The sequence below is a fragment of the Panicum virgatum genome, chromosome 5N (genome assembly GCF_016808335.1).
Source record: "Panicum virgatum strain AP13 chromosome 5N, P.virgatum_v5, whole genome shotgun sequence".
NCBI classification, from domain to species: domain Eukaryota; kingdom Viridiplantae; phylum Streptophyta; class Magnoliopsida; order Poales; family Poaceae; genus Panicum; species Panicum virgatum.
The window spans coordinates 16,161,407-16,188,203 of record NC_053149.1 but is presented as its reverse complement, the minus strand read 5'-3'; the positions used below and the strand labels follow the sequence as shown (position 1 = coordinate 16,188,203).

Below are 26,797 nucleotides of genomic sequence, written 5' to 3'. Positions count from 1 at the left end.
AGGAAGCAGGACAGGAAGTAAGCAGCAGCAGCAGAGCAGTGGCTCTTCCACATGGTTTTGTGCAGACGACTCAATCATCAGGGAAGTCTCGCTAGCTGATGTTCTCAAGTGCGAGGCCTACCTACTTTTCTACGAGAGGATAGAAGATTGAGACATGTATAGCAGTATGTCCAAGTACTCAGAAGAGCACTCACAGGAGATTGGCGAACATGCTTTGGTTTGGCCAAGGATCCAGCCAGTCAGTTTGCACAGTATCATTGAGACTCTTGTTCAAGTTCATTCGTGTTGCTTTTGCTCTGAGGCATCGCGGGGCATCTGACCGACCCCAGCTTGTACCCCAGTTGGGGAGATTATAGCTCATCTGGTCATGCATATTGATAGTCGCTTTTGTTCTTTTGTTAGTGGTGTAACTAGGAAGAGAGTCGGAACGCTGTCATAATACAAGCCTGGGCTTCGTTTTGTTGGATGGTACTGAATCTTACATGCTGATGCTTCACATCTAGTGACGTGCTGAACCGCCTGTTCTTTATTTTGTGGCTCCAGCAAGCATCAGTTTATTGGTTATGGAAGCTTTTCCCTGTTTTGTGTTTTTTTTTTGTGAATGGTTGCAAAGTTTTTTTTTATTGATGGTTGCCTAGGAAGATGATGGTGCATGCCATTCTGGTGTTCTCGATTGATCAAGATGGCTTCGATTTTTGGGTCGTGGTCCATGCTGCTGTCTGGGGTCCACACCAACAGTTTCTAGAATGCTAGAACTTGATTAGGAAAAATTGACTACAGAAATGCGACTGTGTGATTCTATGTTTTTTTTTTGTCCTGAGCCAGAGAATTCAATCAGTTTTCGCAGTGGAAGGATATGAATCAAGTACAAATGGAAGCATCTGGTGCATATATTGAAGAAGCAGAGAATATTGTAGCTAAAAAGACAAGCTGCAAGATTTTCTTTCATCAGAAAACTGTTGCAGTACATGTAAGGAGGACCAAATTCATGTAAATACATCTTGACATGAATTTGGTCTGAATAAAAATGAAATGGGATGAATTCCAAGTCATTCCCAATAAAGATTAAAAATCGCCGTTCCTTGGTACTCTGACAGACAGGTGGGCCTCAACGCAACCTCCCTCAGCTCGACTGCTTTGCTTTGTCTTCCCCGTCCATGGCGGAAGGCTTCCGCCGCCGAAGCAAAGGTCCGAACTGAGGCCGCAGGGTCATTAAGGGAATTCTGAGTGCCTGAGTCCTTGCTGTATTTACACGAGGATGTTGTAGTTAGAGTTAGCAATCTACCACTCAAGCCTGCTATGCTGATTCTTGATATTGCCTACATTTTATCCTGTCACAGATTAATCTCATGCCCTGAAAAATTTGCAAGCAGCTTATGTGTCAATTTTCTGCTGATCTGTATCGCTCTTATGTTTACTGCTGGGAACTGTTCTGGTTACAGCTGAACCTGTGTGTACTTGAGTTCAACTATATACTAGTTTTCTGTTATTTGGTGGCTGGTGTTAGTATGATATAAATCTAGTTGAATGTAACAAAATTAGATTGACACGCAGTCATTGCTTATATCTCTAGGAAAAAGTCAACATGAAATTGATCACTTTTCTGCTTATGATACCAAATGATGCCAAATGGTACCGTGCCACAGTTATCTTCTGGGTGATCAGTGGTGCTCAATCTTTTCTTTGGCAATGAGCCTTCCAAAATTTGTAGCCTTTGTAAACGATCAGGTCTTTTAGACCCAAATGAATGAATCAGGTGGGGGATTCTCTCCCCCTCCATTGACCCCTAAAAAAAAATCCATCCCGTAGGGGGGGCATCGCGTGCTCTGGATCCTTTGCAATATCATTGCTCTGAGCATATCGCAAAACAAAATGACTATGTTAAACTTGCATCTAAATTCTGATGTATACAGGAAAACTCCAATCACAGACCAAAAGAAAAACCACACATTTTTGTTAGCTATGCATATCTGACAACTTTTCTTGTCGCAGCTGTTCATGATTACTTTGTGCCTTGGAGGCTTGGACTAATGAGTAAAGACAATATTGAACTGCTACAGAATTAGAGAGTACAAAAAATATTGAATTGCTACAGGATTAGATAGTACAGACTAATAAGTACTTGTACTTTGGACAAAAAGATCATACCGTTTTCAGCCTCCCATGATTTAGTGTTTGCAGGGATCGTAGTTGGGTCATTGCTATCGACATTGTCCACAGCGTCGATAGCATATCCAAAACTATCCCCGCGAGTAGAAGTAGCTGCTTAGCCAACTAAATACTTTTCCCTCACCAAACCAATAAAACATCCAGGTATACAAGACCTTAAAGTTATAGCTTGTCCGGAACATTGTTCATGACAGAAGCAGAACTCCAAAATGGTTATCTTCAGTGGCATAACCAACTGTAATCAACAACAGACACATTTGATTGCACAGCTTCAAGGTCATATAATCTACAAAAGATCACACAATGGCTGATCCTGACGCATCCTAAGATAAATGTCATCACATATTTTGCAAAGTAGGAGCAAATCACCCTGTTTCCTTGGACCCCTTTGAGAATGCATCAATGTTTTTCTGAGCAAATCACCTCTGCTTTTGGTGACAAACAACAGTGCTACAAGACAAATCTGAGTCAATCAACCATAAATCCATATTTTCAAGTTGCTTTTGAACTGAATCTGAAGCCATACTGTGAGACCAGAAAAGTACATCACTTTGACCTTCTGATATTGATTTGCTTGAGGTGTTAGGCCCTAATTCAATAACTCTGATCCCCTCATCCAGTTTTCCCAGTCTAGCATGAGCACTGCTTGCCAACACTTCGGTCAGCATACGAACAAAACTCTTCTGTTTGAGGGAAGCAGAAAACTCACTAGAAGTACACATCGTTTGAACTCTCGACATAGTAAGTTCACTCCAAGCATTTTTCGACTCCAGTGAGCTCCTTATAAATACCAACCCTACATCTGCTGTAAAGAAGTCAGCTGACTGATCTGATGGTTCGATCAACTTAGTGCCAAGTGAAATCATATTCCCATTTAGCAGCCATAGATTATAGCCTAGGTCCAAGCAAGCTTTTATCACATAAGATTTAACCAATGTTTGCTTAGCAAAATCATCAGAGCCCACAAAACCATTCATTTTGATGCTCTGAAGAAATTCAATACCATTAATGACGGGATATCCTCTATGAGCAATATCATCCAGAAACTCTGAATCATCACCAAGAAAAATGTAGTTCTGCATGTCTGCCTTGTCAAGATGGCAAATCAAGTTTCTTGCAAATCTCTCTTCTACTGAGTACAAACTTATAAGTACAACAGTACTTTTTAGTGGCACCAATTTGAGCACGGAAACAAGTTCACTAAATTTTCTAACAACTCTTCCTGGAAGAACTTCATCAAAGCAAAAATCATACCACCTTAGCTTCTTTAGAGGCTGCAATTCCCATAAATTGAAATCAAGATTCTTCCCATCCAACAAAGTAGAATCTGGCCCAACACTTTTCCCATAGTTCACACCTGCATCCCTATGAGAGACACTGAGAGCCCTTTCCATCAGGAAGTTTGTGTAGATATTGAAGTATCCTCGTGAATGCACAAATTTAATGAACCAAGGGGTCCATATTCTCTCACCCATCTTTTTATACCATCCTGTAGTTTTCTGCAAAGGTTGGAGTGAATAACATCATCAGTCAAGCTAACAAATCTGGGCACAATATGAACTTCACATAACATCTTAGGGAGAAACATGCTACAGATATCTTTTCTTACTAGTCACACCAAAAATTTGACATGATGTTACATAAATCATTCCATTACCACCAACTGAAGAAGCACATAGACATTAAGTAAGAAAACGAAAGCATACCATGCCTTGGAGAATAGGCTTGAGTCCTTTGGCTTTGTGTTCATCGTACCATAGTCGAAATTCTTTCCATGGTTTTGGAAAGAGAAGTTGGCCCCAGGTACCTACCATCTGATACAAGAAAAGCCGAGTCTCACTGTCCAGCTGTATCTTGTTTCCATGTTTACCTGTTTAATTCAAAACCAACTGGTTAACATTGAGTTATTGCCAAACTAACAGAACTTGCGGTAATCATATAACGAAAATTTGATGACAAAGTTCCTAAATTTCTTAGTTTATTTGTGTAGGAAGAATAGATTCCGTATAATCGTGGATTTTATTATATTGAGCCTCTAAGGAAAATATATAGGTGTACAAGACTTGAGCGGCAAGATGCCTCCCGGACATATTTCCTATACTACAAAATATACTCTAACAGTTTGGTGTTCAGTGCTAGGTGCGGTTTTGAAATGTGTTTTGTTCATTTTTCGGTATTAGTTTCTGGTTTTATCAGCTGGAAACCAAAGTACCAAACAGGCTGAAGAAACTGATCAATTGATATATTTGTGCAAGACCAGATTCAGTGTGTGAACACCCTAACCACCCCCCCCCCCCCCCGCCCCCTCCCACTGCAGAAATCCCACTCTCACAGACCTGCCATGCCTAACTCGACTATTGCAGTCTCACCTCACACTGTCTGACATTTGCCCTCGACCCTGCCCTCACACCACAACCTTTGCTACTTGTCCACAGCACTGCCTCCCCACTCCAATCTCTAGTAGCCTGCAGTAGATCACTGGCTCACGGTCCACTAAGAAAGCCAAATGCTGAGCTCTGAAGCTGGTAAAGATGCAGAAGAAAGCAAGAGAGAAATGAGCTAAGCAACTCAATGCTGCTCATGCCTCTTGGATTCTTCTTCTTGCCAAGATGCTTTGTACTTGGTTAAATAAAAAATTGGTTTGATGAAACACACTTTTGCTGATTTCAGATCGGTATTTTTGTCACTGAGAAGGTGCTTATGCTGTTTTCTTGAATAACATTGAAAATTTGATTATGTTTGTGTGACCCTACTAAGGTGATACCAATGGGTTAGGCGAGAAACTGATGTCTATTAATTAGGTTCAGTTTCTATCTTCATTGGGTATCTCAGCTGCATTTCCTAGAAACCGAAGCTTAAAAGTATGAAAGGACCGAATCAATCTAACTGAAGAAACCAGATAGCCGCTTCTAGATTCTAGGCAGACACTATTTCCATGAGCACCCTGTTTATCCTAGACCATGTCAGTAGAGCTTACTGGATGTTAGTTCAAGATCAGAAACGAAGAACATTATGCTAAAAAAATCAGCAATAACTGGCCATGATCACACCTCACTAAGCAACCTCAGCAATATGAGAAGGCTGCAGGCAACCAGAACACGAAACAAATCAAACAACTTTGCCAAACAAAAATCTACTCTTACAGTCAGAGAAAGATTGTGATCAAAATCCTCCGAACTATAATGATGCTTCCAGGCAATCTTGTGGGGGCATTAATTCTGCTTGCAAGAAATTTTTAAGTTGCTAGCCTCTAACTTTCTAAGTGATACTGTTATGACCGGCGTCCAGTACGCTAGGAGGAGGCCCATTAGTGGCTAGGCGCAGGAGATTAGATGGGCTTGGCCCAGTTATTTACCTTATTCCTTTATAAACATTGTAACGTACTTGGTTTGGATTAAGCAAGAGCAATCATATCGCTCGGCTTCCCTCAGGGAGCCGGGAGACCCTAACCCTAGCCGCCACCTGCCTCCTTCCACCTCGCGCGACCACGGCGCCCAGAAGCCGTCGGGCGCGCGTCGTCCTTCGCCCTCCTCCCTCTCACGCCTACAACCTGTGCCCACGTCTTGGTAGGGATCCGATTCCTATCAATCTGGTATCAGGGATCTCTGGTTCGATCATGTCTTCTTCTCCTCCGCCCACCTCCCAAACGCCGCCACCATCGCCGGCCGTGACGCTTCCCCAGACGACCGGCGCCCCACCACCTCCCTCGACGAGCGCACCGCCACCAGGTGCGCACGGGACCTCCGGGGTGCTGACCGCCCCATCGTCGACCGCCCCGATCGTCTTCACTCCAGAGCAGATGACTGCGGCGATCATGGACCTAGGGCAGGCGGTGGCGGGCATCCGGTCCTTCCTCGCCGGATCATATGCGCCGCAGCCGCAGCTGCCGCCGGTGCCGCCTCCACCACCGCCTTCACCGCCTCTACCGTCGCCCGCCGCCACGACGACGTACTAGTACGGGATGCCCTTCGACGGGACGGTGCCGCACCCCATGTCCACCGCGCCGCCGCCGTCCCAGGGCGTTCCCATCCAGCAGATCCGTTTCCCGCCGTCGCCTTCGCCGCTGCCGGCTTGGATTACCGGGATGACGGCGCCCATCTACACGGCACCTAGTTCGCAGTCGTACCTGCAGCCACTCCCAACCACTGGGGCGCACGTGGCGTACGGCGGCGTTCCGGCCGCGGGCGTCCACTACGGCGGGGTGGACGGCTCACTCATTCCGGGCTCCAGCCTGTTCCCGCCGTTCCCCGCCACGACAGCACCGCCGGACCACGAGGGCGCCGCCTTTCCCTCGCTGTCCCAGGAGCCACCGCCCCCTCAGTTCTACAAGCTGGAGTTCTCCACGTACGACGGCACGGCTGACCCCCTGAACTGGTTGAATCAGTGTGAACAGTTCTTCCGGGGTCAACGCACGCTCGTCTCCGACCGCACCTGGCTCGCTTCCTACCATCTTCGGGGAGCGGCCCAGACGTGGTACTACGCCCTCGAGCAGGACGAGGGCATGCCGTCGTGGGAACGCTTCAAGGACCTCTGCCATCTACGCTTCGGGCCCCCGATCCGCGATAGCAGGCTGGCCGAGTTGGGTCGGCTACCGTTCACCTCGACGGTCCAGGACTTCGCTGACCGGTTCCAGGCGGTGGCATGCCACGCCTAGAACCTGTCTTTGCGCCAGCGCGCCAAGCTCTTCGTCGGTGGCCTCCCGGATCACATTCGGGTGGACGTGGAGTTGCGCGACCCACAAGATCTTCAGACGGCCATGTACTACGCTCGGGTGTTCAAGCGCCGAGCGACCGCCATGCAGCAGACACCACCGCCCCGGGCCGCTCGACCTCTGCAGCGCCCAGCGCCACTGCCGGCACATCCGCCGGGTAGTGCCCCGGCCGCACCCAACCCAGCTCCAGCGGCGAACCGCCCCTTTCGCCGTCTCACGCCAGCCGAGCAGCTGGAACGCCGCCGCCAGGGACTATGCTTCAACTACGATGAGCCCTATGTTCCCGGGCACGTGTGCCAGCGGCTCTTCTACTTGGAGTCCGGGGACTACATCGTCGAGGACGAACGGGCAGCCAACGCGGCAGCCGCGGCTCCGGAGGTGGAGGCCGCGCAGGAGCCGGAACCAGCTAATTCATTTGTTGTCTCCCTCCATGCACTGGCAGGAATCCGGACGGACAACACCATGCTCCTTCCGGTGGTGATCCAGGGAGAACGTCTTCTGGCGCTACTCGACACCGGCTCCACCCACAACTTCCTCCAGGGCGACATCATGCGCCGCCTGGGGCTCCAGCCAGCGAGAGGGGAGCACCTCCGCGTCACTGTCGCCAACAGAGATCGCCTACCCTACACGGGCGTAGCCCGCAACATTCCCATCAGCATTGAGGGCGATGCGTTCTCCATCACGTGCGTCGGCCTCAACTTGGGCTGCTTCGACTGCATCCTCGGCGTCGACTACCTCCGCACCCTGGGGGCCATCCTCTGGGACTTCGAAGCCATGACGATGGCTTTCTGGCGCGACGGTCGCCACGTCTGCTGGCGGGGCATGGGCGCCCCCACCCCGGTCGCGCCTCAGCAACGCGCACTGGCAGCCATCGCGAACGCCCAGCAGCCCATGCTGGACCGCCTCCTGCAGCAGCACAGCGCCATCTTCGAGGAGCCGCAGGGCCTCCCTCCAGTGCGGCCGTACGACCACCGCATTCACCTCCTGCCGGATACCGCTCCCGTTGCTGTGCGGCCGTACCGCTACCCGCAGCTGCAGAAGGACGAGCTGGAGCGGCAGGTCAAGGCCATGCTTGCCTAGGGCATCATCCGGCCTAGTACCTCGCCGTTCTCTGCGCCCGTGCTCCTTGTCCGGAAGCCAGACAACACTTGGCGTTTCTGCATCGACTACCGCGCCCTCAACGCCAAGGCGTCCAAGGATTAGTTCCCCATCCCAGTGGTACTCGAGCTCCTCGACGAGCTCTTTGGGGCTCGCTTCTTCACCAAGCTCGATCTACGTTCGGGCTACCACCAGGTGCGGATGCACCCCGACGACATCGCCAAGACGGCGTTCCGGACTCACCATGGCCATTACGAGTTCCTGGTCATGCCATTCGGACTCTGCAACGCCCCGGCAACTTTCCAGGCGCTGATGAATGACGTCCTGCGCCCCTACCTACGGAGGTTTGTGCTGGTCTTTTTTGACGACATACTCATCTACAGCTCGTCATGGGCGGAGCACCTCCAGCACGTCGCCATCGTCCTCAACGAGCTTCGGGCGCATCGTCTCCACCTTAAGCGCTCGAAGTGCTCGTTCGGGGCGACATCCGTGGCTTATCTAGGCCACGTCATCTCCAAGGACGGCGTCGACATGGACGCCGACAAGGTCGCGGCGGTAGCTGCGTGGCCGCAGCCGCGCTCCGCTCGGGGCCTCCGGGGTTTCCTGGGCTTGGCGGGCTACTACCGGAAGTTCATCCAGGGCTTCGGCGTCATCGCGGCGCCCCTGACGCGTCTCCTGCGCCGCGATGCGTTCTCCTGGGATGAGGAGGCCGAGGTGGCCTTCCAGGCACTCAAGGGCGCGCTCACCACCGGGCCCGTCGTCCAGATGCCGATCTTCGACGAGCTGTTCATGGTGGACTGCGACACCTCCGGTGTGGGGTTTGGTGCTATCCTTCACCAAGAGGCAGGCCCCATCGCCTTCTTCAGCCGGCCGTTCGCTGCTCGCCACCTCAAGCTGGCGGCCTACGAGCGGGAGCTCATTGGTCTGGTGCAGGCAGTTCGCCATTGGCGTCCATATCTCTGGGGGCGCCACTTTCTCATTCGCACTGACCATTACAGCTTGAAGTTTCTGTTAGACCAGCGCTTGTCGACTGTGCCGCAACACCAGTGGATCAGCAAGCTGTTCGGCTTCGACTTCGCCGTCGAGTACCGTCCAGGGCGCCTCAACACCATGGCGGACTCCTTGTCCCGCCGTGACGCTGAGGGCGCGATCGAGGAGGACAGCAGCCTGGGCGCGGCGTGCGTCCTCTCCGGGCCCTCCTTCGCGTTCATCGACGACATCCGTCGTGCTACGGCAACCGCGGAGGACGCCCAGCTGCTACGCCGGCGACTGGAGGCCGGTGAGCTGCCGGCGCAGTGGCGCTTCGACGACGGCCTTCTGCTGCACGGCAGCCGTCTCTTCGTCCCCGACCACGCCGACTTGCGCCACCAGGCGCTTCTGCTCGCGCACTCCGCAGGGCATGAGGGCGTGCAAAAGACGCTGCATCTGCTACGCTCCGACTTCTACATTACCGGCGATCGTGCCCTGGTCCAGGACTGGGTGCGGTCCTGCAGTACTTGTCAGCGCAACAAGACGGAGACCCGGCAGCCGGCGGGGCTGCTGCAGCCGTTGGAGGTGCCGTCCCAGGTGTGGGCGGACATCTCCATGGACTTCATCGAGGGCCTTCCCAAGGTAGGGGGCAAGTCGGTCATACTCACGGTGGTCGACCGCTTCTCCAAGTATGCGCACTTCATCGCGCTCGGCCACCCCTACACCGCCTCCTCTGTCGCCCGCGCCTTCTTCGACGGCATTGTACGTCTACACGGCTTTCCGTCCTCCATCGTCAGCGACAGATAGGGCTGGAAAAAAAGCTCGAGGCTCGTGAGCTGGCTCGGGCTCGGTGCAGCTCGCGAGCCTTGAACGAGCCGAGCCGAGCCCAGATATTAGGCTCGTCCAAACAGCGAGCCGAGCCGAGCCGGCTCGCTTCAGCTCGTGAGCCGGCTCGCGAGCTGGGCCAACCCAGTAGCAGGCCGGCCCATCCACCCAGCAGCCCATCCACCCAGCGGCCTCATAGGCCCATCCACCCAGTAGCCAGGAGGCAGGACGCGCCGCGCCGCCGCCGCCACCAGCCCGCCGTCCCCTGCCGGACTCCGGAGTGCCGGTCCCCGCCCTCGCCCCCACTCCGGCCCTCTGGGCCGGCGGCCGCCAGCCCGCTGCCCGCCACGGCGCCACCAGCCATCAGCCGCGCCCGCCGGCCGCCGCCCCTACCCTCCAACGGCGGAGCCTCCCCGGTGAAGCTCGCGGCTCGTGGCGTGCGGCGTGCGGCGGTGCTCATGGCGGCGGCGGATAAGCAAGGACGGCGTGCACGGAGCTCGCTGCGGCGCGCGGAGCAGTAGGGGACGGGCGGACGGCGGCGTGGGGAGCACGGCCGCGGGCGTGGGCGGCCTTCTTCCCCAAAGCCGGCCATCTTCGATTCGCGGGCGCCGCCGTCTTCTCCTCCCCGCCGCCGTCTTCTCCTCCCCTGCGCGGGCGAAGCCGACTGCCACGGGTCCACGCCGGCGCCCCCCTCCCTTCTCTCCCTCGCTGCCCTGGCGGGTCAACGTCGGCCCTCCGCCCCCTCCCTCCCTCTCCGCCCTCACTCTCCTCTCCTTCCTGCTCCCCATCCTCTCGACGGCCATGGCGCTCGCTGCGTGGGCGGAGCACGGCCGCAGGCGTGGGTGCGTCCTACCTCCCCCTCCCTCGCCGCCACCGCTCCGCCCGGCCATGCGCCGCTGCTGCCCGGTCGCTGGCTCGCGAGCCTCCTTCGAGCCGAGCCGAGCCTACTGAATGAGCTCGCCAAAGGACCGAGCCGAGCCAGGCTCGGCTCGTCCACCCACCGAGCCGAGCCGAGCCGGCTCGGCTCGGCTCGTTTCCAGCCCTAGCGACAGAGACCCGGTGTTCACTGGCCACGTCTGGCGCGACCTCTTCAAGATGGCCGGCGTCAAGCTGCGCATGAGCACGGCCTTCCATCCGCAGACTGACGGCCAGTCCGAGGTGGTCAACAAGGTGATTGCCATGTACTTGCGCTGTGTTACAGGTGATCGGCCGCGAGCTTGGGTGGACTGGCTCGCCTGGGCGAAATACTGCTACAACACGTCCTTCCACACCGCCTTCTGAGCCACCCCGTTCGAGGTGGTCTATGGCCGCCCCCCGCCGCCCATCTTGCCGTACACGCCGGGGACGGCCAGGTCCAAGGCTGCGGACGCCCTCCTCCGCAGCAGGGACGAGATACTCGCCGAGGTGCGCCAGCGTCTCCTGCAGGCGCAGCAGCTGGCCAAGAAGTACTACGACGCCAATCATCGGGAGGTGGAGTTCGCCGTCGGGGATTGGGTCTGGCTGCGGCTGTTACACAGAACAGCGCAGTCCTTGGACCCCAGCGCCCGGCGCAAGCTGGGACCCCATTATGCCGGGCCGTTCCAGGTGTTGGAGCGCATCGGCAGCGTCGCCTACCGTCTACAACTTCCGCAAGGCGCCCGCATCCACGACGTCTTCCATGTGGGGCTGCTGAAGCGTCACCGAGGTGATCCGCCTACAGCGCCGACCGCCATGCCACCAGTCCTCGATGGGCGCATCCTTCCTGCGCCAGAGCGTGCTCTACAGACGCAGCTTCGCCGCGGTGTCTGGCGCGTGTTGATCAAGTGGCGCGGCCTACCTGATGAAGATGCGACGTGGGAGCCCCTTGATGAGTTCAAGGGCCATTTTCCGAACTTCCAGCTCGAGGACGAGCTGTTTGCGCAGGCGGGGAGAGATGTTATGACTAGCGTCCAGTACGCTAGGAGGAGGCCCATTAGTGGCTAGGCGCAGGAGATTAGATGGGCTTGGCCCAGTTATTTACCTTATTCCTTTATAAACATTGTAACGTACTTGGTTTGGATTAAGCAAGAGCAATCATATCGCTCGGCTTCCCTCTGGGAGCCGGGAGACCCTAGCCCTAGCCGCCACATGCCTCCTTCCCCCTCGCGCGACCACGGCGCCCAGAAGCCGTCGGGCGCGCGTCGTCCTTCACCCTCCTCCCTCTCACTCCTACAACCTGCGCCCATGTCTTGTTAGGGATCCGATTCCTATCAGATACACAAGATGGCACCAGAGATTATAACACAGTAGCATGGTATCATCATATTTTAGCGTTGCCTACTTAGTTGATTTTCATAATGGTGTTCAAAATTCTTGTGACAACCTATTCTGCAAAAGGCTACCTAGTTGCTTTTCAGATTAGTGTTCACAGTTCCAGTGTCAGAAGTTATTATACAAGATGACAGTTAACATTATAAATCATAAGAATAAGCACATAATCTCCTCAATCAAGCATTACAGAACAAACAGAGTCAGTCTTCTAACCAATCTCAAAGAATGTGACACATCTGCACCAATGGGGTAAGCAAAACATGACGCCGGACTTAATAACAGCTTAATCACCACGAACTAAAGAAAACACATCATTTACCATGCCAAGTCCCATTTGTTAACAGCCTGCTTTCCCGCATCCTTTCTTCCAAACTAAGGCACGAGAGTAAACAAGCATTCGTAAATAAGCTCTCACCTGCAACAAACCGAGGTCGCTGCAGCGACGCGCCGAACACGTAGGGGCTGTAGTTCTCACGGTCGTAGTAGTACTTCACAACGACCCGCTTGAGGAATCTATAGTAGAGCGGCGAGACCTGGAGGTCGTCCTCCACGACGAAGGCGAACTCGTCGTCGGAGCCGGGCCACCACGCCTCGATCCACTGCGCCTGGAGCCCCGCGTTGGCGGCGCGGTAGTGCACGCGCTTCTCGCCGTGCGGCCACGGGAACGCGTCGACGAAGTCAAGGATCTCGTGCGAGGCGGCGAGGGAGGGCAGCGAGGAGTTGGGCTGGCGGTGGTCGAGGAGGACGTGGAGCGCGACGCGGTCCCCGTCGTAGTCCGCGGCGGCGAGGGAGCGGAGGCAGCGGCGGAGTGAGGCAGGGCGGTCGTAGGCGAGGAGTTTGATGAGGAGGGAGAAGCGGCGGGGGTCGGGGCTGGGGCCGGAGCCGGCGATGCGGAGGAGCGTGGCGGTGGGATGAGTGGAGCGGTGGAGGAGGACGAGGACGAGGAAGAGGGGGACGGGGATGATGAGGAGGAGGAAGCGGAGCGGGAGGGAGCGGCGGCGGGGCGATGCCATTGGGGGTTGGGCGGTGGTGTTGGCGGTGGCGGTGGAGTGGAGGAGATCGAGGATGTGCCCGGGGAGATCGACGGAGTTGGAGGGGAAGACATGGGACCGATGGGCTGCTGAGGCCCATATAATTTTTAGTGGGCTTGGGCCCGTAAATGTTGGAGTTTTGAGGTAGCATTTCTGAAGTATTGGCATAGGCCCATGAACCATCCCCCGTCGCCGCCGAGCTGGGCTATTAGGCCTATTTTCTCTGTCAGCCCGTTAGATTCCATCTTCGTTTCGACATCACTCATTTCGCGTTTCACTCTCTCCACAGGGGCGAAACGGTCAATTCTTCGAGCACCGAGGAAACCCCAGCGGAGCAGGCCCAGTTCCCAGCCTCTGTTCTGTTCCTCCTCCTCCCCTCACCTCCCCGCTCCCCTACTCCCCGGTCCTCCTCGAGATCTCCAAGGCCACGAGCGCTTCCGCACCGCTCCGCCTCCGCCGCGTCCGCCGCTCGCGATTTTGGCCGCCGCCGGGGGAGATGGCAGGCCTGGGAAAGGCGATGTACGCGGTGGGGTTCTGGATCCGGGAGACCGGCCAGGCCCTCGACCGCTTCGGCTGCCGCCTGCAGGGCAAATACTTCTTCCACGAGCAGAGTAAGTGCCGCTGCTCCTCCGCCCCACCCCGTTTCTTCCCGAATCACCCTCTGGTGTCCTTCGATTCGCCCAAGCACTCCGCGCGTGGAGGGGGTTTCGTCTGGCCTGAGCGCCCCGAAAGGAGTGGAGTCATCGAATCGGGATTGCTAGATAGGGTTAGGAGCGGTTAGGGGACTGTTGCATTGTTGTGCGCGGTTAGGCTGTGTTGCCCCAGGGTTTTGTGTTATTAGGTTGTTGTGCCCTGATTCTACTCGATATGGACCTACCTTTTTGCTCGGTCAATACATTTCATGAAATCTAGTGTTGTTTAATGTGTGCATAGTTTCACTGGTGTTGCTTGGTAATTGATTGCGTTATATGTACACGGATTGGTAAGATTGGCTGATTAAGGAGGCCAACTATTACCTGTAAGGATTGTGGATCACACTTTGGGTAGTATTCAGTTTTACAAGATGGTGCCAATTCTGTAGAACTTGAAGTTCTGGGATGTCAAATTCTTATGCTAATGACTTTAATGATGGTGTTCAGCCGGATATGTATGACACCATTGTAGAGTTCCACCCTACTGCATTTCTTCTTTGCAACTATTGTACTTACCAGGAGAGTTCAAAATTGTAGAGTAATTCTTCTCCAAGATGGGTTTCTTGTTACTCACTCTATGTGTTCCGCCGTTTCTTGTTTCTTGTGAATGTTTGGCTGTATAGGGTTGATTTGATTTGAATTGAGTGTTGCCATTTATATCCCTTTCTTATGTAAGTTGATTTTCTTTTGCAGAATATGTCACTGTTTATATTGACCGGAGTGTTGCTATTTAAATCTTCTTTTATATCTTTGTAGATTTACTTTGTTAGAGTATGTCATTTTCATACCATCAGTAATAAAAATTATGGATTCTTTAGCCTACTCATCATTAAGCTTCTACTTTTGGGAATGATTCTAGTGCAATTGAACTCCTTTTGGTTCTGTATTTTAGCTAATCTTGTATTTGCACGTGAGCTGCTTTGCACAGAACATATTACGTAACCAGATGTTTTTGGCAGAATTGGCCATCTAGCTGGACCCTTCGAACATTTTTTGTACCTAAAACTTTTGTGGAACCCATGATTTGATCTGAGGACCTCACATGAGGAGCGCAATGCAGCCACATTGTTTTCTTTATAGGAAAACCATGCATGAAATTAATGCATTTTACCACGGCCTCTATATGTAATTTTTTTTTCCTTCCCTGATATAGACTGGTGGGATGATGATCTGACAAGTCAACCAATGACTAGGAGGTATACTGGTTCAGGGGGCAGTTTTGGATAATTAGTAGTTATTGTATACAAAATGGAGCATATTAGGGGAGAACCATTTGGTGAGGGATCTGAAAAATGTAAGAATCATTGAAATTAGGACTTAATGGAACCGGAACCACTCCCACGTTCAGGTCAACATAGATAGAACTGAAATTGTTCATATACTTAATGTGTGTTGATGCATGGGCATACTTACACTCTCCTAGAATGAGCTGCTCCTGTGGGGGTGTTTTACACGGCTTATATGTGCAGTTTGTATTAGTACATTGAGGTGGTTAAGAATCATATTGCTAAAAAGGTATACCAGGTGTGCTGAGTTCATAGGATCTGTGGTTTGAATAAGAAGTGTACTTGTTGTATGGCAGGGTTCAAGAGGCTGTCACAGCTACGAGTTGATTTAAGCGCTATCAGTAGCTACTGTGGTTTTTTTGGGTGGTACATACTGTCATTCATTAATGGTGTAAGGGTGTGTGTATTTGACCTTTTTCTTATTGCAATGATATGAGGAAAAAAAAGAATGCATATCGAATATCCTATTCATATTGAACGTTCCGAATATGATAGGTTTAGCTGTCATGCTAGCATGCAACAAGAATTGTTTGTGGGAAGAGAAATCTCATGATTTGATTTTATTGTGTAAACAATAGATGTATCTTACAATAGTCATACAGATATTGATACTCCAGCATGTAAGCTTTAGTAGTTGTTCTATGCTATTTCCTCCATTCCAAATCGTGTGTTTTTTTTTGCTTTTCTAGGTATGTAGATTTTGGCTATGCACCTAGATATATGTTATGTCTAGATATAATACAATCTATGTATCTAGAAAAGCTAAAATGACCCATAATTTGGAACGGTGGAAATATATTTAATGTTGGAGATAGTTTGAAGAATGCATGCAAGCAGCATAATGTTATTCTACTTTTAAACTGTCAACATCATCCCCTTTAACAACTCAAATTTGTGTGAAAACTGAAAAAAATATGTTCGTCTGTCATATGGTGCCTTCGAGTTGTCTTTTTTCCCCTCTTGGACCATGAATGCTGATAATTTCTAATGTCCATGACCCCTAGTTTGCTACATTAAGAATGAAATCTTATATATGATTTGTTCGATCTGGTATTTCTATGCATGATTCTGTCTCTGTAAGATTATCACAATTTATTTCATTTCAATAGCATTACAATTCCTTGTACAATTGCTGTTTGTGCAACATTTTTATTTCCAAATGCTAATGTGATTGCTCTTTGGACATTTTCAGTTTCAAGGCATCGCACGCTCATGAACGTCTTTGACAAAACCCCTCATGTTCATAGAGATGCATTTGTTGCTCCAAGTGCATCGCTTATTGGTGATGTTCAAGTTGGACCAGGAGCTTCCATTTGGTATGGGTGCGTCCTAAGAGGTTTGTGCTTCCTATCCCAGTGAACATTATTTTGATTATTTTACACAGAAAAAGAAAAGAAGAGCTAATTGGTGGGTACTTCTAAGTTGTGTCTATAACCATATTATAAGCTCATATGCTCATGCATATCATCCAATATTTGAAATGTAAAATGATAAAAGAATAATCATTTGCTTTATGTTTGTCTCTTATCAAAAGGTATTTCCTTATGTGACTTAACTTTGACGAGGTATATTTCAGGACAACTTTGGTGATACATTTGTTCATTGACTTATGAATATGTAGTGTTAACAACTTAACACTGGGTAGAAATTTCAATTTTGTGTTGCGTTGAGTGGGTTTTGCTTCTAATGCAGCCGTTTTGTTTATGTATACCATTCTTAATCATGCAACTTATGTAGAGGTGGTTCAGTGGTTTACATATGTTTGCAGTTATGGGATACACATACACCCTGTGTTTATTTGTGCAAAAAGAGCAAACATCAAAACACACTCAACTTGTGGATAAATAAAATATCATTTAGTGCCTGTTTGGTTGGGTTGAGTTCTCTGGTTTTTGCTTCATACACCTTGTTCATTTTTTGTCTTTTCTATCTGGTTTGCATGCTTGTCTGAGATACTGTTTGGGGTGTGTGTGTGGGGGGGGGGGGGGGACTTTTTTTACTCTATAGAGAATAGGAAATACTCCCATGTGAGAGGGAGGGATGGGGATTTCATGATGCTAGAGTATTTGTCTGGACTTTTTCCTAGCTTGGTCATATTTACATCGTCTTAGACCATGGGATAGTTAATTTTTCAGAGTTCAGATCTAGAAGTAGACAAAATTTGCTATAGCCTTAGAACTATTTTTAGTTGTTTCTTATGGCAACTTTTAAATTTCTTAGTATATCATGCTACATTTTGTGCTTCTAAGTTGTTTTTTTGGGTCATGAGCAAGTTTATGAACTCAATTTTAGGGGATGCAAACAACATCCAGATTGGATCTGGGACCAATATACAAGACAATTCTCTTGTACATGTGGCGAAGTCGAATCTAAGTGGGAAAGTCTTTCCGACAATTATCGGTGAAAATGTCACAGTAGGTAAATATACCTTTTGATTCTAGTCTCAAGAAACATGTATTTTTCTTTAATAATTTTTGTCCCATATGGCCACACTTTATTGATGAGTCACAATCTTACATGAGAATCTAGCACAGCAAACACAATAAAATACTATTTGGCGCAACTCTGTATATCTCAGTTCTTCACAGCTCTTGATCCTGAAATAATACACAAAAGTTAACATTCTACAAACAACATTTGCAGGTCATAGCGCTGTCTTACAAGGATGCACCATCGAGGATGAAGCTTTTGTTGGCATGGGGGCAACCCTATTGGATGGTGTTGTTGTGGAAAAGCATGGAATGGTTGCTGCTGGAGCCCTCGTAAGACAGAATACTAGGATCCCTTCTGGAGAGGTGCTGCATCACTTCCTCAGCTATCCTTTGGCTTTGATTCTTATTTAAGCCACCTCCACACCCTTTTTTTTCTTTTATTTCACCCAACTGGTTCCACCAAGGCCATACCCAAAGCAGGGTTTACATGCAATGAGGGAACCCAATTGATTACACTATATTGCACAAACCACTTGTTTCTTTTGGTGTCTATAATAACCATGTGACAATTAAGTTCTAGTCTCCACGGGTTGAATTGGAACAAGACTATGCTGTATACCTGCATGGCCCTTGTTTGGTATCTTGTTTTTTGAAATATTTTCTTGACTAAGCTCTGTTGGATTTAGGTATGGGGAGGAAACCCAGCAAAATTTCTGAGGAAGCTCACCGCTGATGAGATAGCTTTTATTGCTGAATCGGCTGCCAACTATTATAGTCTGTCCAAGGCGCATGCTTTTGAGAATGCCAAGCCTCTAGAGAAGGTCGAGTTCGAGAAGGTGTTGCGCAAGAAGTTTGCTAACCAGGATGAAGAATATGATTCCACAATCGGTGTCACTCAAGAGGCACCACCGCAGCTGACGCCTTCCACACCAGCCCAATAAACCTCTGTTTTTTGTTTCTGTTTTCTCTTTGCTGCCATCATGTCTTCTATTGGACAGTGCTGGATCGTTGATTGGGACACTGTTCCATGGGTTCGGCGGGTTATGTTTACTTTTCCTCCCCAATAATCTTGGGTCGAGCAATGTTATAAAGCTGGCCATGCACTTCTTCCAGTTTCTGTATCCAAGTATGTTTAAGATGTGCTCCCTGGAAAGACGGACCCTACTAAATAGAGACATGCATTTTTTTGACGTGGATACTGAATTACATTATTCTATACAGGAGCAATGCATTTGCTTTGTCCTTTGAAGGCCGGTTTCAGCGATAATATGCACCATTGATTGGACATGAAGTTTGCTGATTGCAATTAGTTTGTTTTCAGGGACTTCTTTTTAGTCCCTATCACATAAAAGGAATCTTACCATTTATAGGAGTATCAAATAAAATCTGTTTATAAAACTTTTTACATTGATGGGTGCTAATTTGGAAGATGAATCTAATATACCTCATCAGATTCATCTTGCAGTTTAGCTCTAGGGTTATGCGGTTAGTTTTGTAATTAGACTTCATTTAATACTTATAAATATCAAGATTATTTTTGATGTGATATAGTCTAAGTTTAGTCTCTGGATCCAAACAATTCCTAAGTTTTCATGCTTTTCAGGGCAGATGAATCATCTTTCTTAAGACTTCAAGCACAGGCTTTCTTTATGAACTGCTTTATACTGGATGAACACTGAATATCCATTGGATCCCTGCAACTCTTGTGGTTGTGGACATCCTTTGTAGAGTCTATGCGAGAGCGAATGTTTCTGAGCAATTTGGCAACATAATATTTCAAAAGTCAGCTATTATCATTGTGGGGGCACTGTTCAGTATTGAAGGGTGAACGGCGAACAGTGCAGCCTTATTATTGAAGGGGTGTGTCTAAGATTGTAATATATTGTAATATACACCAACAGAAACAAAGGTTGGGCAGAGATGGAATTATTCTTTTTGCAGAGAGCTAGCCATTATACTGCCGCAATTGTTCAGATTGTTTAGGTTGAGTTAATTCCCTGAATGCCATCAAAATTTTAGCTAATCCCTTCAATGCCATCAAAATTTAGATCATCCCTTCATTGCCATTGAAATTTTACTTTAATCCCTTCAATGCCATTTCCGTTAGATTTGGTGCACTGCTCCATGAAAATACTGTGCCGAAACGTTAAACTGCATCTGCCAATTTTTTTTGTTCCATTTTTACCCTTGTAAATCTTCCCCAACCCCAGGAAGGAAATTCTATCCTCTCTCTTTCTCGACGCGCCACCCCTCCTGCTCCCTTCGCCGCCCCCGCCAGCGAGTCGCCCCGCCGCGCCGCCCCAACCCTGCTCCCTCCGCCGGCGAGCCGCCCCTCCGCGCCGCACCCTCCCTGCTCCCTCCGGCGGCGGCGGCGGGCGTAGCCCCTCCCTCGCCGGCCGTCCTACCTGCTCCCTCCCTCGATGCAGCTCGGGTCGACGGCACACGGCAAGTGGGCAGGGCCGTGGCGGCCAGCGCGCGGATCTCCCCCTCCCTCCCCTCCGCGGCGGCGCGCGGGACCACTCCCCTCCCCACTGCTCTCCCATGGCGCGCGGCAGGCACCCGGGAGCCGGCGCGGGGCCGCAGCGGGCACCCGAGAGCGGCGGCGCGGGGCCGTGACGGCCACCCAAGAGCAGAGCCGTCACCGTGGAGGGGGTCCACGGCGAGCGCGTCCGCGTGCGCGCGCGCCGCGGGATAGGCCTCCGCCGCGGCGCGCCGGTGACGGAGCCCGTGGCGGCCGCCATTGTGGCGCAGCTGGCCCAGGCGCTGGCGCTGTGCCACCGCCGCGGGGTGGCGCACCGCGACGTCAAGCCCGACAACATCCTCATCGACGCCGCCGCCGAGGAGGACGGCCGCGGGGCGGCGCCGCGCGCGCGCCTGGCGGACTTCGGGTCCGCGGCGTGGGTGGGCGCGGGGGGCCTGGGCCGCGCGGAGGGGCTGGTGGGGACGCCCCACTACGTGGCCCCCGAGGTGGTCGCCGGCGGCGAGTACGGCGCCAAGGCCGACGTGTGGAGCGCCGGGGTGGTGATGTACGCGCTGCTGTCCGGCGGCGAGAGCAGCGTTGTGGGCTCCGACGCGTGATCTTGGCGGCGCCCGCAGCCTGCTCCCCTCCGGCAGCAGCGTCGTGGGCTCCGACGCGTGATCTTGGCCTCCGGCCGCGAGCGAGGCCGCCGCCTCCGCGCCCAGCGGCCGCAGCCTGGGCCGCGCCACCGTGCCCGCAGGCCCCGCCTGCTCCTGCTGGTCGCCATGCCGCCTTGCCCCGCCGCCGGCCGGCCCTGTGGCCGGCGGGAGCCCCGCCGGTCGGCCAGATTCGCGCGTAGGCAGAAGGGAACCAGGGCGGGGGAGTGGCAGGGGGGCGGAGGAGGAGTGCCGCGGGTGAGGAGGAAGAGTGGCGCAGCGGTGGGGGGCGCCCAGGGGCAATAACATCTTTTTCACCTAATTTAACAGTCAATCTAACAGCTGACTCACGGAATGGCACTGAGGGGATTGGAGTAAAATTTCAGTGGCAATGAAGGGATGGCCTAAATTTTTATGGCATTTAAGGGATTGTCTTAAATTTTGATGGCATTGAGGGAATTAACTCATTTAGGTTGGCGGTAGCCGGTAGACCTTCCATTTCCAGCTGGAATGCCCCTACCTTGTTAGCCGGTTGTGGTGCAATTGCTGACAAATAAACTGGACAAGTAGGACCAACAGTCTTTTATTGAAGTGATCTACAATAGTGCTGTGGGCTTGTAACCTTCAGATATGATATCTCGTGCCTTGATTTTTTTTAAGAAAACATTTTGTGCCATGTTTATCGAAATTGATATTATTCAGAGATTTGTTCATTTGAAGTTCTCCATGAGGGCTACCATTTTTCGAATCAGAGCATATTAGCATCTTCAGAGATGACGACTTCAACTTTTTTCAAAAAAGAAAGATTCAAAAGGGGATGGGAGCTTTACACATGTTTCATGTCACTACGGCTCTCTCTCTCTCAGCTGCTAAGCCACGGACGGCACAAGTTTCGTCCAAAGATTGCAACCTCCCACAATATCTTAAATATCTTAGATATTTGGTCGCCCTGAAAACGAGTTTTTTGGCCACATCTTACACCGAAATTCATGCACCCACAGGCGGCGCAACACGAATCTCGCGTTCGTGTCGAAGATCCTGTTCTACACAAACTGTACAAGCACAAACTGTACAAGCACAAACTGTTCTTCAAATGTCTCCACTTCTCCATCGCGGTGGGGCGTGCATGTACCACAACGAGTGGCCAGCAGGCGATAAGAAATGGCCTACCCTTTTGACGAACAAAGCTATATATAAACCCCGGATTGATCTCCAAAACGCAGCAACGCCTCGTACAGTTTCTTCGTGACAGCAAGTAAAAGCCATACCAAAACTACCACAAGAAAAGTTTTTGTAGCAGCTAGCTGTTGCAAATGGCGTCGACGGTGGCGAGCCTCACCACCCCGGCGACCTTCGCGGCCGCCGACGTGGTCCCGAGGAGAAAGGTCGTCGCCGGCCGCGTCTGGTTCCCCGTGGCGCGCCGCGGCGGCTTCGCCGTGATGAGGTCGAGCGGGCCGGCGACGCCGCCTGGGATCTCCGACAAGGTGTCGGAGAGCATCAAGAAGGCGGAGGAGACGTGCGCGGAGGAGACGGCCTCCGGGGAGTGCGCGGCGGCGTGGGACGAGGTGGAGGAGCTCAGCGCCGCGGCGAGCCACGCCCGGGACAAGCTCAAGGAGAACAGCGACCCGCTGGAGAACTACTGCAAGGAGAACCCCGAGGCCGACGAGTGCCGCACCTACGACAACTAGAGCGCGCATGTATATATGCTAAATTTGCCGCACACGATCGAAGGATAGCGAAGTGAAGAAGTGGCTATGTAAGCTGGTGAATTTGCACGAAGCTTCATATTTCTCCGCCTGTATTATCCTGCATATTACTTGCTTGCGTGTTGCAAATTATATACATATAGTTATAATTTTAAAAGTAAAATACACTGTCGGTCCTCGGATTTGTTGTGTGTGTTTCATCTCAATCCCTAAACTTATAAAGCCAGAAATCCGGGTCCTTGAACTTGTCAAAGTGTGTTATCCCGATCCCTAACTTAGAAAACAAGATATCCAGGTCCATGCAATAATTAAAAGTGGTTTTGAAAATATATTTTTAATTCAACAACAAATCCTACAAATAATGAATATAGTTTTTAAACTATAAAAATATCTCTAAGCTCCAAAAATTCACCAAAAATTACAAAAAAAAATACTAGATATACAGCAGAGCTTAAATAAAAAAAATCTGATTTCATAAAAATGTATTATCAATTCTTCTAGAATTAATTTTAATTTTCAAAAGTTTCTAAAAATATTTTCATGAGCTCTAATTATTTTGTTTAGGCTCCACGTGCTCTAATTATTTTGTAGGCTTCGAAATATTCAAAAAATGATAGTAGAGATACATGGTAGCATGGGGAGCCTAAATAAAATAATTAGATCTCATGAAAATATTTTTAGAAAATTTTAAACATTAGATTTAACTCAGGAGAATATGAAAATATATTTTTATGAGATATTTTCATAAGCTTCAATTATTTTATTTAGATTTTGATGTATCTCTAGTATCTTTTTTAAACAAAAACAGAGAATTTTGAGGGCTTAGAAATTTTTTTATGTTTCAAAAACTATATCAATTATTTGTTGGATAATAGATATAGTTTTTAAATTAAATATGGTTCGAAACCACTTTTAATTATTGTATGAACCTAAATGACTAGTTCTCCAAGTTTAGGGACCCTGATAATATATTCTGATAAGTTTGAGGACTGACCGTGTATTTTACTTTAATTTTCTTATAATATAAGAGGGAGTTGGCAAATAGCAAGCCACTCTCTTGATTCCATCAAACTGACAGGAGCAAATTGATCGAAACTACAAGAATGTTCTGGATACAGGCCGGATTGGGAGGAGGATGAGGAGGGTAGGAGGTTGATCGAGCATAGCTGTCCTGACAACGTTTGCTTCTAATCGATTTTATTTTTGGATGTCTCCACATCAATCTACTGATATTTATCTTTTCCGGCTATCACCTTGTCCCGCCGCTGGACGACCAGTCCACCATCCAGATCAAAACCCAAACCAATATGTACTTCTCTCCGTATATGGGTCTACAATTAAGAATTTTGTACGGTCTATATGCCTAATGGCTCCTCTTTGCCGGTTGAAGACCCGTAAGGATTATTTGGGCTGCTAGTATGTTTGACAAATGTGTGGGCCTAACTTTGAGCCCCTATAAGAGGCGGAGATATCTTGTGTTGTAGCTGTTAAACGCGTCAGATTTCCAAACTTTTACATTTACAGGCTATTTACATTCGTGCTTACTACAGATAAAATTGGTATGGTATCGGATTATAGTTGCGCGTGTATTAATTTGTAGAGATCTACATGATCGAGTCGTGGATGAAGAACTTGTTCGACTCATTTACATGATGGACTAAGGCCCACAAATCAATAATACAAGATGGAATAAACCAAAAATTTAGATGGAAACCTTACTTGCTTTAGAAATAATATAGATTTGACACAAAAGAAATTAAAAAAAAATATATGCATAGCTTACTGTTTGCAAATTTTGGACAAATGCGACATATACAACATAGAAACATTATCATCAGCCATTTGGAGAAAAGAAAACAACATGATTGTGGCTCATTTTACTGGAAACTTTCTACATACTTATCATTATCTTCCTGTCCAAAAATCGGACCCTCCTATACGATAGTATTATGTGCTCATATCAACAAACAACGCACTGGCCAACGTCAAAAGCTGTAAATATGACTTCTGAAATGTAGAAACTAGTCAGCAAGAAACTTTTTGTACTTCAACGAATTGTAACAACCCGCAGCCAACGCCGCACAACCCAGCCCAACATAGCACCTCACTTACGCTTTCGTTCTCGTCTCGCGTAAAAGAGTTAACCCGAAGATTGCAATGCTTCCTACTCATCCCACTCCCAATTTTCCATTTGGGAATATTTTTTAGCTATCGCACCTCATGCATGGCACTCCAACTATGGTCCAATTGGCCCATGGGCTGGATGTTACATCTACCCACCCTTAAGGATTCATGTCCATGTCGAGAGCTGAGCTAACTCACCACACGGGACACAAACACATAATTGACTTTCCTGACCACGTTTGTACATCTAGTGCAGGCGCATGTGTCATACCATGACCACACACGGATCCACGCGTCATGCGCACCATGCTTGTGCATCTAACTTGTACGTGCTCCGTGAAACAGCGAAAGTTAGCTCTGATACCAGATGTAACGACTCAACCCATTCACCCTCCCTCTCTCCTTTTTTGCTGTAGCATCCCCATGGCCAAGCTCACGCGCAGCGACTGGGTGACGCATCGGTAGCAGGTCGGAGCAGCGCGGTGCGGCAGGGGCAGGGAGGCGCGGTGCGACGGCGGCGGCACGGAGGCGCGGAGCGGCGACGGTAGGCCGGTACAGCGAGGAGTGGCGGCGGGGGTCACAGCAACGGGGGAGGCGGAGGGGAGGCATGGCGGCGTGGGGAGGCACGGAGGCGGGGAGGCTGCGGCACAGGGAGGCCCGGCGTCGGGTGGTGGCGGGTAGGCGGGGAGGCGGGGCGTCAGAGAGGCCGACAGTTGGTGTATGGTTTTTTTTAAAAAAATCTATAGAAAACTTTTACCACCATGATTATTTTATTTTGGGTGCAAGAATTTTTCTTCAACTTTTCTCAAAACTTTCCCTTTTCAAATTTTCTCATTGAAATTTTTGTCCATTTTCTCTCTTTTTTAAATTTTTTATTTTCCATGCAACAAATTTTTTCTTAAATTTTTTAATCACAATTTTCCATTTCAATTTTTTCTCACTAAATTGTTTTTTCATTTCTCAGAATTTTTCCTTACTTGTTTTTGAAAAAAAATTATTAGAAAACTAAAAATATACTTAAAAAGGAAAAAATGATTTATCGACCGAGGGAACCCCTCCTACGGTCGACCGTAAATTAGTCATCCTCTTATGTTTTATCCTTGCTTTGTGTAAAAGAGTTAACCTAAAGGTTGCAATGCTTCCTACTCATTCCACACTCAAATTCCCATTTGGGAATATTCTTGAGCTATTGTGCCTCATGCATGGCACTACTAAGGTCCAACTAGCCCATAGGGCTGAATGTTAAAAATAAAAGACAAACTACTTAGTAGCTAAAATGACTTCTCTAACCCACGTCATATCTTGGTGCTTGGCAAACACTATGGATTTAGAAAAGTTAAACGATCTATAATTTGGACGGAGGGGGTATATGACAATGACATCATGTAACATTTAGAGACACACTACACAATATAGAGATGTAGAGAACATGCCTCTAATAGGCAGGTTAAATATTGATGATGCTAAAATAGTTAATCTCAATAAAAAAGTGAGGCAGTAGGAAAAAGTTATCCAAAACTTTAGTATTTGTGCAATACGAAGAACTAAAATAATTATATGCATTGATTTAACTCTAGCACCACAATTCCACAAATATACCAGATATGATGATTCTAAATAAGGGTTGCACCATATCCATGCTAATAATAGCACTTTATCATATTGTCGTGACATATATTTTTTTTCATTTCAATGAAATTGAAGATAGAATTGTGTTCACAATATGAGAAATACCAATAATTCCTCGCGAAAGAAGGGCAATGTTAATTAGTTATATCTTAGTTTTCTATATTCTTGATTGAAGGTCCACAGTTCATCATAGTCCAAGTCCCGTTGGAGATGAGTACGCTCATCTCGGTGTGCTTCATACATGCACAAGCACACTCAAAATCCACCTATTAAAGTGGTTAGAATCTTCCTCAACTTTTTGAGGTTATCCACATTTAACTCTCTAGCATTAATTATAAGCCTTATAATTTACATGACTTAATTGAAGATAAAATGAGCCTATCCCCTCTCAAAGATGGCCATTCCTGCTCTTATTCTTTTTCAGTAGCCCAATTAAATCCAACACACGCGCGTGCATAAATATACACATCTAAGCGCCAACATAAACTCCAATACAATTGCGAACTTAATAGAAATAGCTGTCATATTTTTTGCTTTTTTTAACTGATTACAAACATGAGATGATCAACATTAGAGTAAAGGAAGTTACAAAATAAATTACAGGGATGAGGACGGTTTCACAGCTAGAAAACTTGATGCTAGTACCAGGCGGGAACTCCCAGTTGGTACCGGTCTCCCGCCCGGTACCGATCCGTTGATACTAAATGTGCCCGCATTTAGTA

General features: G+C 49.1%; 4 protein-coding genes across 7 annotated transcripts; 3 read left to right on the top strand and 1 right to left on the bottom strand.

Annotated features, from left to right (window-relative positions):
• Positions 1–870: 870 nt before the first annotated feature.
• Positions 871–13,134, bottom strand: LOC120675695. Of its 4 annotated transcripts, XR_005675451.1 has the most exons (5): positions 12,477–13,134; positions 3,876–4,039; positions 2,149–3,668; positions 1,637–1,851; positions 871–1,354 (listed from the first exon to the last, which is right to left on the bottom strand). XR_005675451.1 is itself a non-coding variant. In XM_039956895.1 (3 exons), the coding sequence occupies exons 1-3, from the start codon at positions 13,072–13,074 to the stop codon at positions 2,589–2,591; spliced, it is 1,842 nt and encodes a 613-aa protein (XP_039812829.1). In that variant the 5' UTR covers positions 13,075–13,134; the 3' UTR covers positions 1,909–2,588. The 4 variants fall into 4 exon arrangements, 1 of the variants encoding a protein (XP_039812829.1); XR_005675450.1 differs by lacking the exon at positions 1,637–1,851; XR_005675452.1 differs by lacking the exon at positions 1,637–1,851 and having other exon boundaries at positions 871–1,242.
• Positions 13,135–13,415: 281 nt separating this feature from the next.
• Positions 13,416–18,740, top strand: LOC120675696 (gamma carbonic anhydrase 1, mitochondrial-like). Its single transcript, XM_039956896.1, has 5 exons — positions 13,416–13,703; positions 16,263–16,406; positions 17,363–17,488; positions 17,714–17,865; positions 18,189–18,740. The coding sequence occupies exons 1-5, from the start codon at positions 13,589–13,591 to the stop codon at positions 18,441–18,443; spliced, it is 792 nt and encodes a 263-aa protein (XP_039812830.1). The 5' UTR covers positions 13,416–13,588; the 3' UTR covers positions 18,444–18,740.
• A 1,303-nt stretch (positions 18,741–20,043) lies between these two features.
• Positions 20,044–20,580, top strand: LOC120674606 (phosphoenolpyruvate carboxylase kinase 1-like). The gene is made up of 2 exons (XM_039955762.1): positions 20,044–20,088; positions 20,152–20,580. The coding sequence occupies exons 1-2, from the start codon at positions 20,044–20,046 to the stop codon at positions 20,578–20,580; spliced, it is 474 nt and encodes a 157-aa protein (XP_039811696.1).
• A 1,244-nt stretch (positions 20,581–21,824) lies between these two features.
• LOC120675697 (calvin cycle protein CP12-2, chloroplastic-like) lies at positions 21,825–22,501 on the top strand. The gene has a single exon (XM_039956897.1). The coding sequence runs from the start codon at positions 21,930–21,932 to the stop codon at positions 22,302–22,304; it is 375 nt and encodes a 124-aa protein (XP_039812831.1). The 5' UTR covers positions 21,825–21,929; the 3' UTR covers positions 22,305–22,501.
• Positions 22,502–26,797: the final 4,296 nt, after the last annotated feature.

What these genes read in the sequence shown, in the direction of transcription:
- LOC120675695 (XM_039956895.1), bottom strand. Translation starts at nt 13,074, where the DNA reads ATGGCATCGCCCCGCCGCCGCTCCCTCCCGCTCCGCTTCCTCCTCCTC. An exon ending in GCGACCTCGGTTTGTTGCAG is followed by an intron (nt 4,040 to 12,476) that starts GTGAGAGCTTAT and finishes TGAATTAAACAG; the next exon opens with GTAAACATGGAAACAAGATA. An exon ending in AGCCTATTCTCCAAGGCATG is followed by an intron (nt 3,669 to 3,875) that starts GTATGCTTTCGT and finishes CAACCTTTGCAG; the next exon opens with AAAACTACAGGATGGTATAA.
- LOC120674606 (XM_039955762.1), top strand. Translation starts at nt 20,044, where the DNA reads ATGGCGCGCGGCAGGCACCCGGGAGCCGGCGCGGGGCCGCAGCGG. An exon ending in CCGGCGCGGGGCCGCAGCGG is followed by an intron (nt 20,089 to 20,151) that starts GCACCCGAGAGC and finishes GTCACCGTGGAG; the next exon opens with GGGGTCCACGGCGAGCGCGT.
- LOC120675697 (XM_039956897.1), top strand. Translation starts at nt 21,930, where the DNA reads ATGGCGTCGACGGTGGCGAGCCTCACCACCCCGGCGACCTTCGCGGCC.
- LOC120675696 (XM_039956896.1), top strand. Translation starts at nt 13,589, where the DNA reads ATGGCAGGCCTGGGAAAGGCGATGTACGCGGTGGGGTTCTGGATCCGG. An exon ending in GTATGGGTGCGTCCTAAGAG is followed by an intron (nt 16,407 to 17,362) that starts GTTTGTGCTTCC and finishes ACTCAATTTTAG; the next exon opens with GGGATGCAAACAACATCCAG. An exon ending in CTAGGATCCCTTCTGGAGAG is followed by an intron (nt 17,866 to 18,188) that starts GTGCTGCATCAC and finishes TGTTGGATTTAG; the next exon opens with GTATGGGGAGGAAACCCAGC.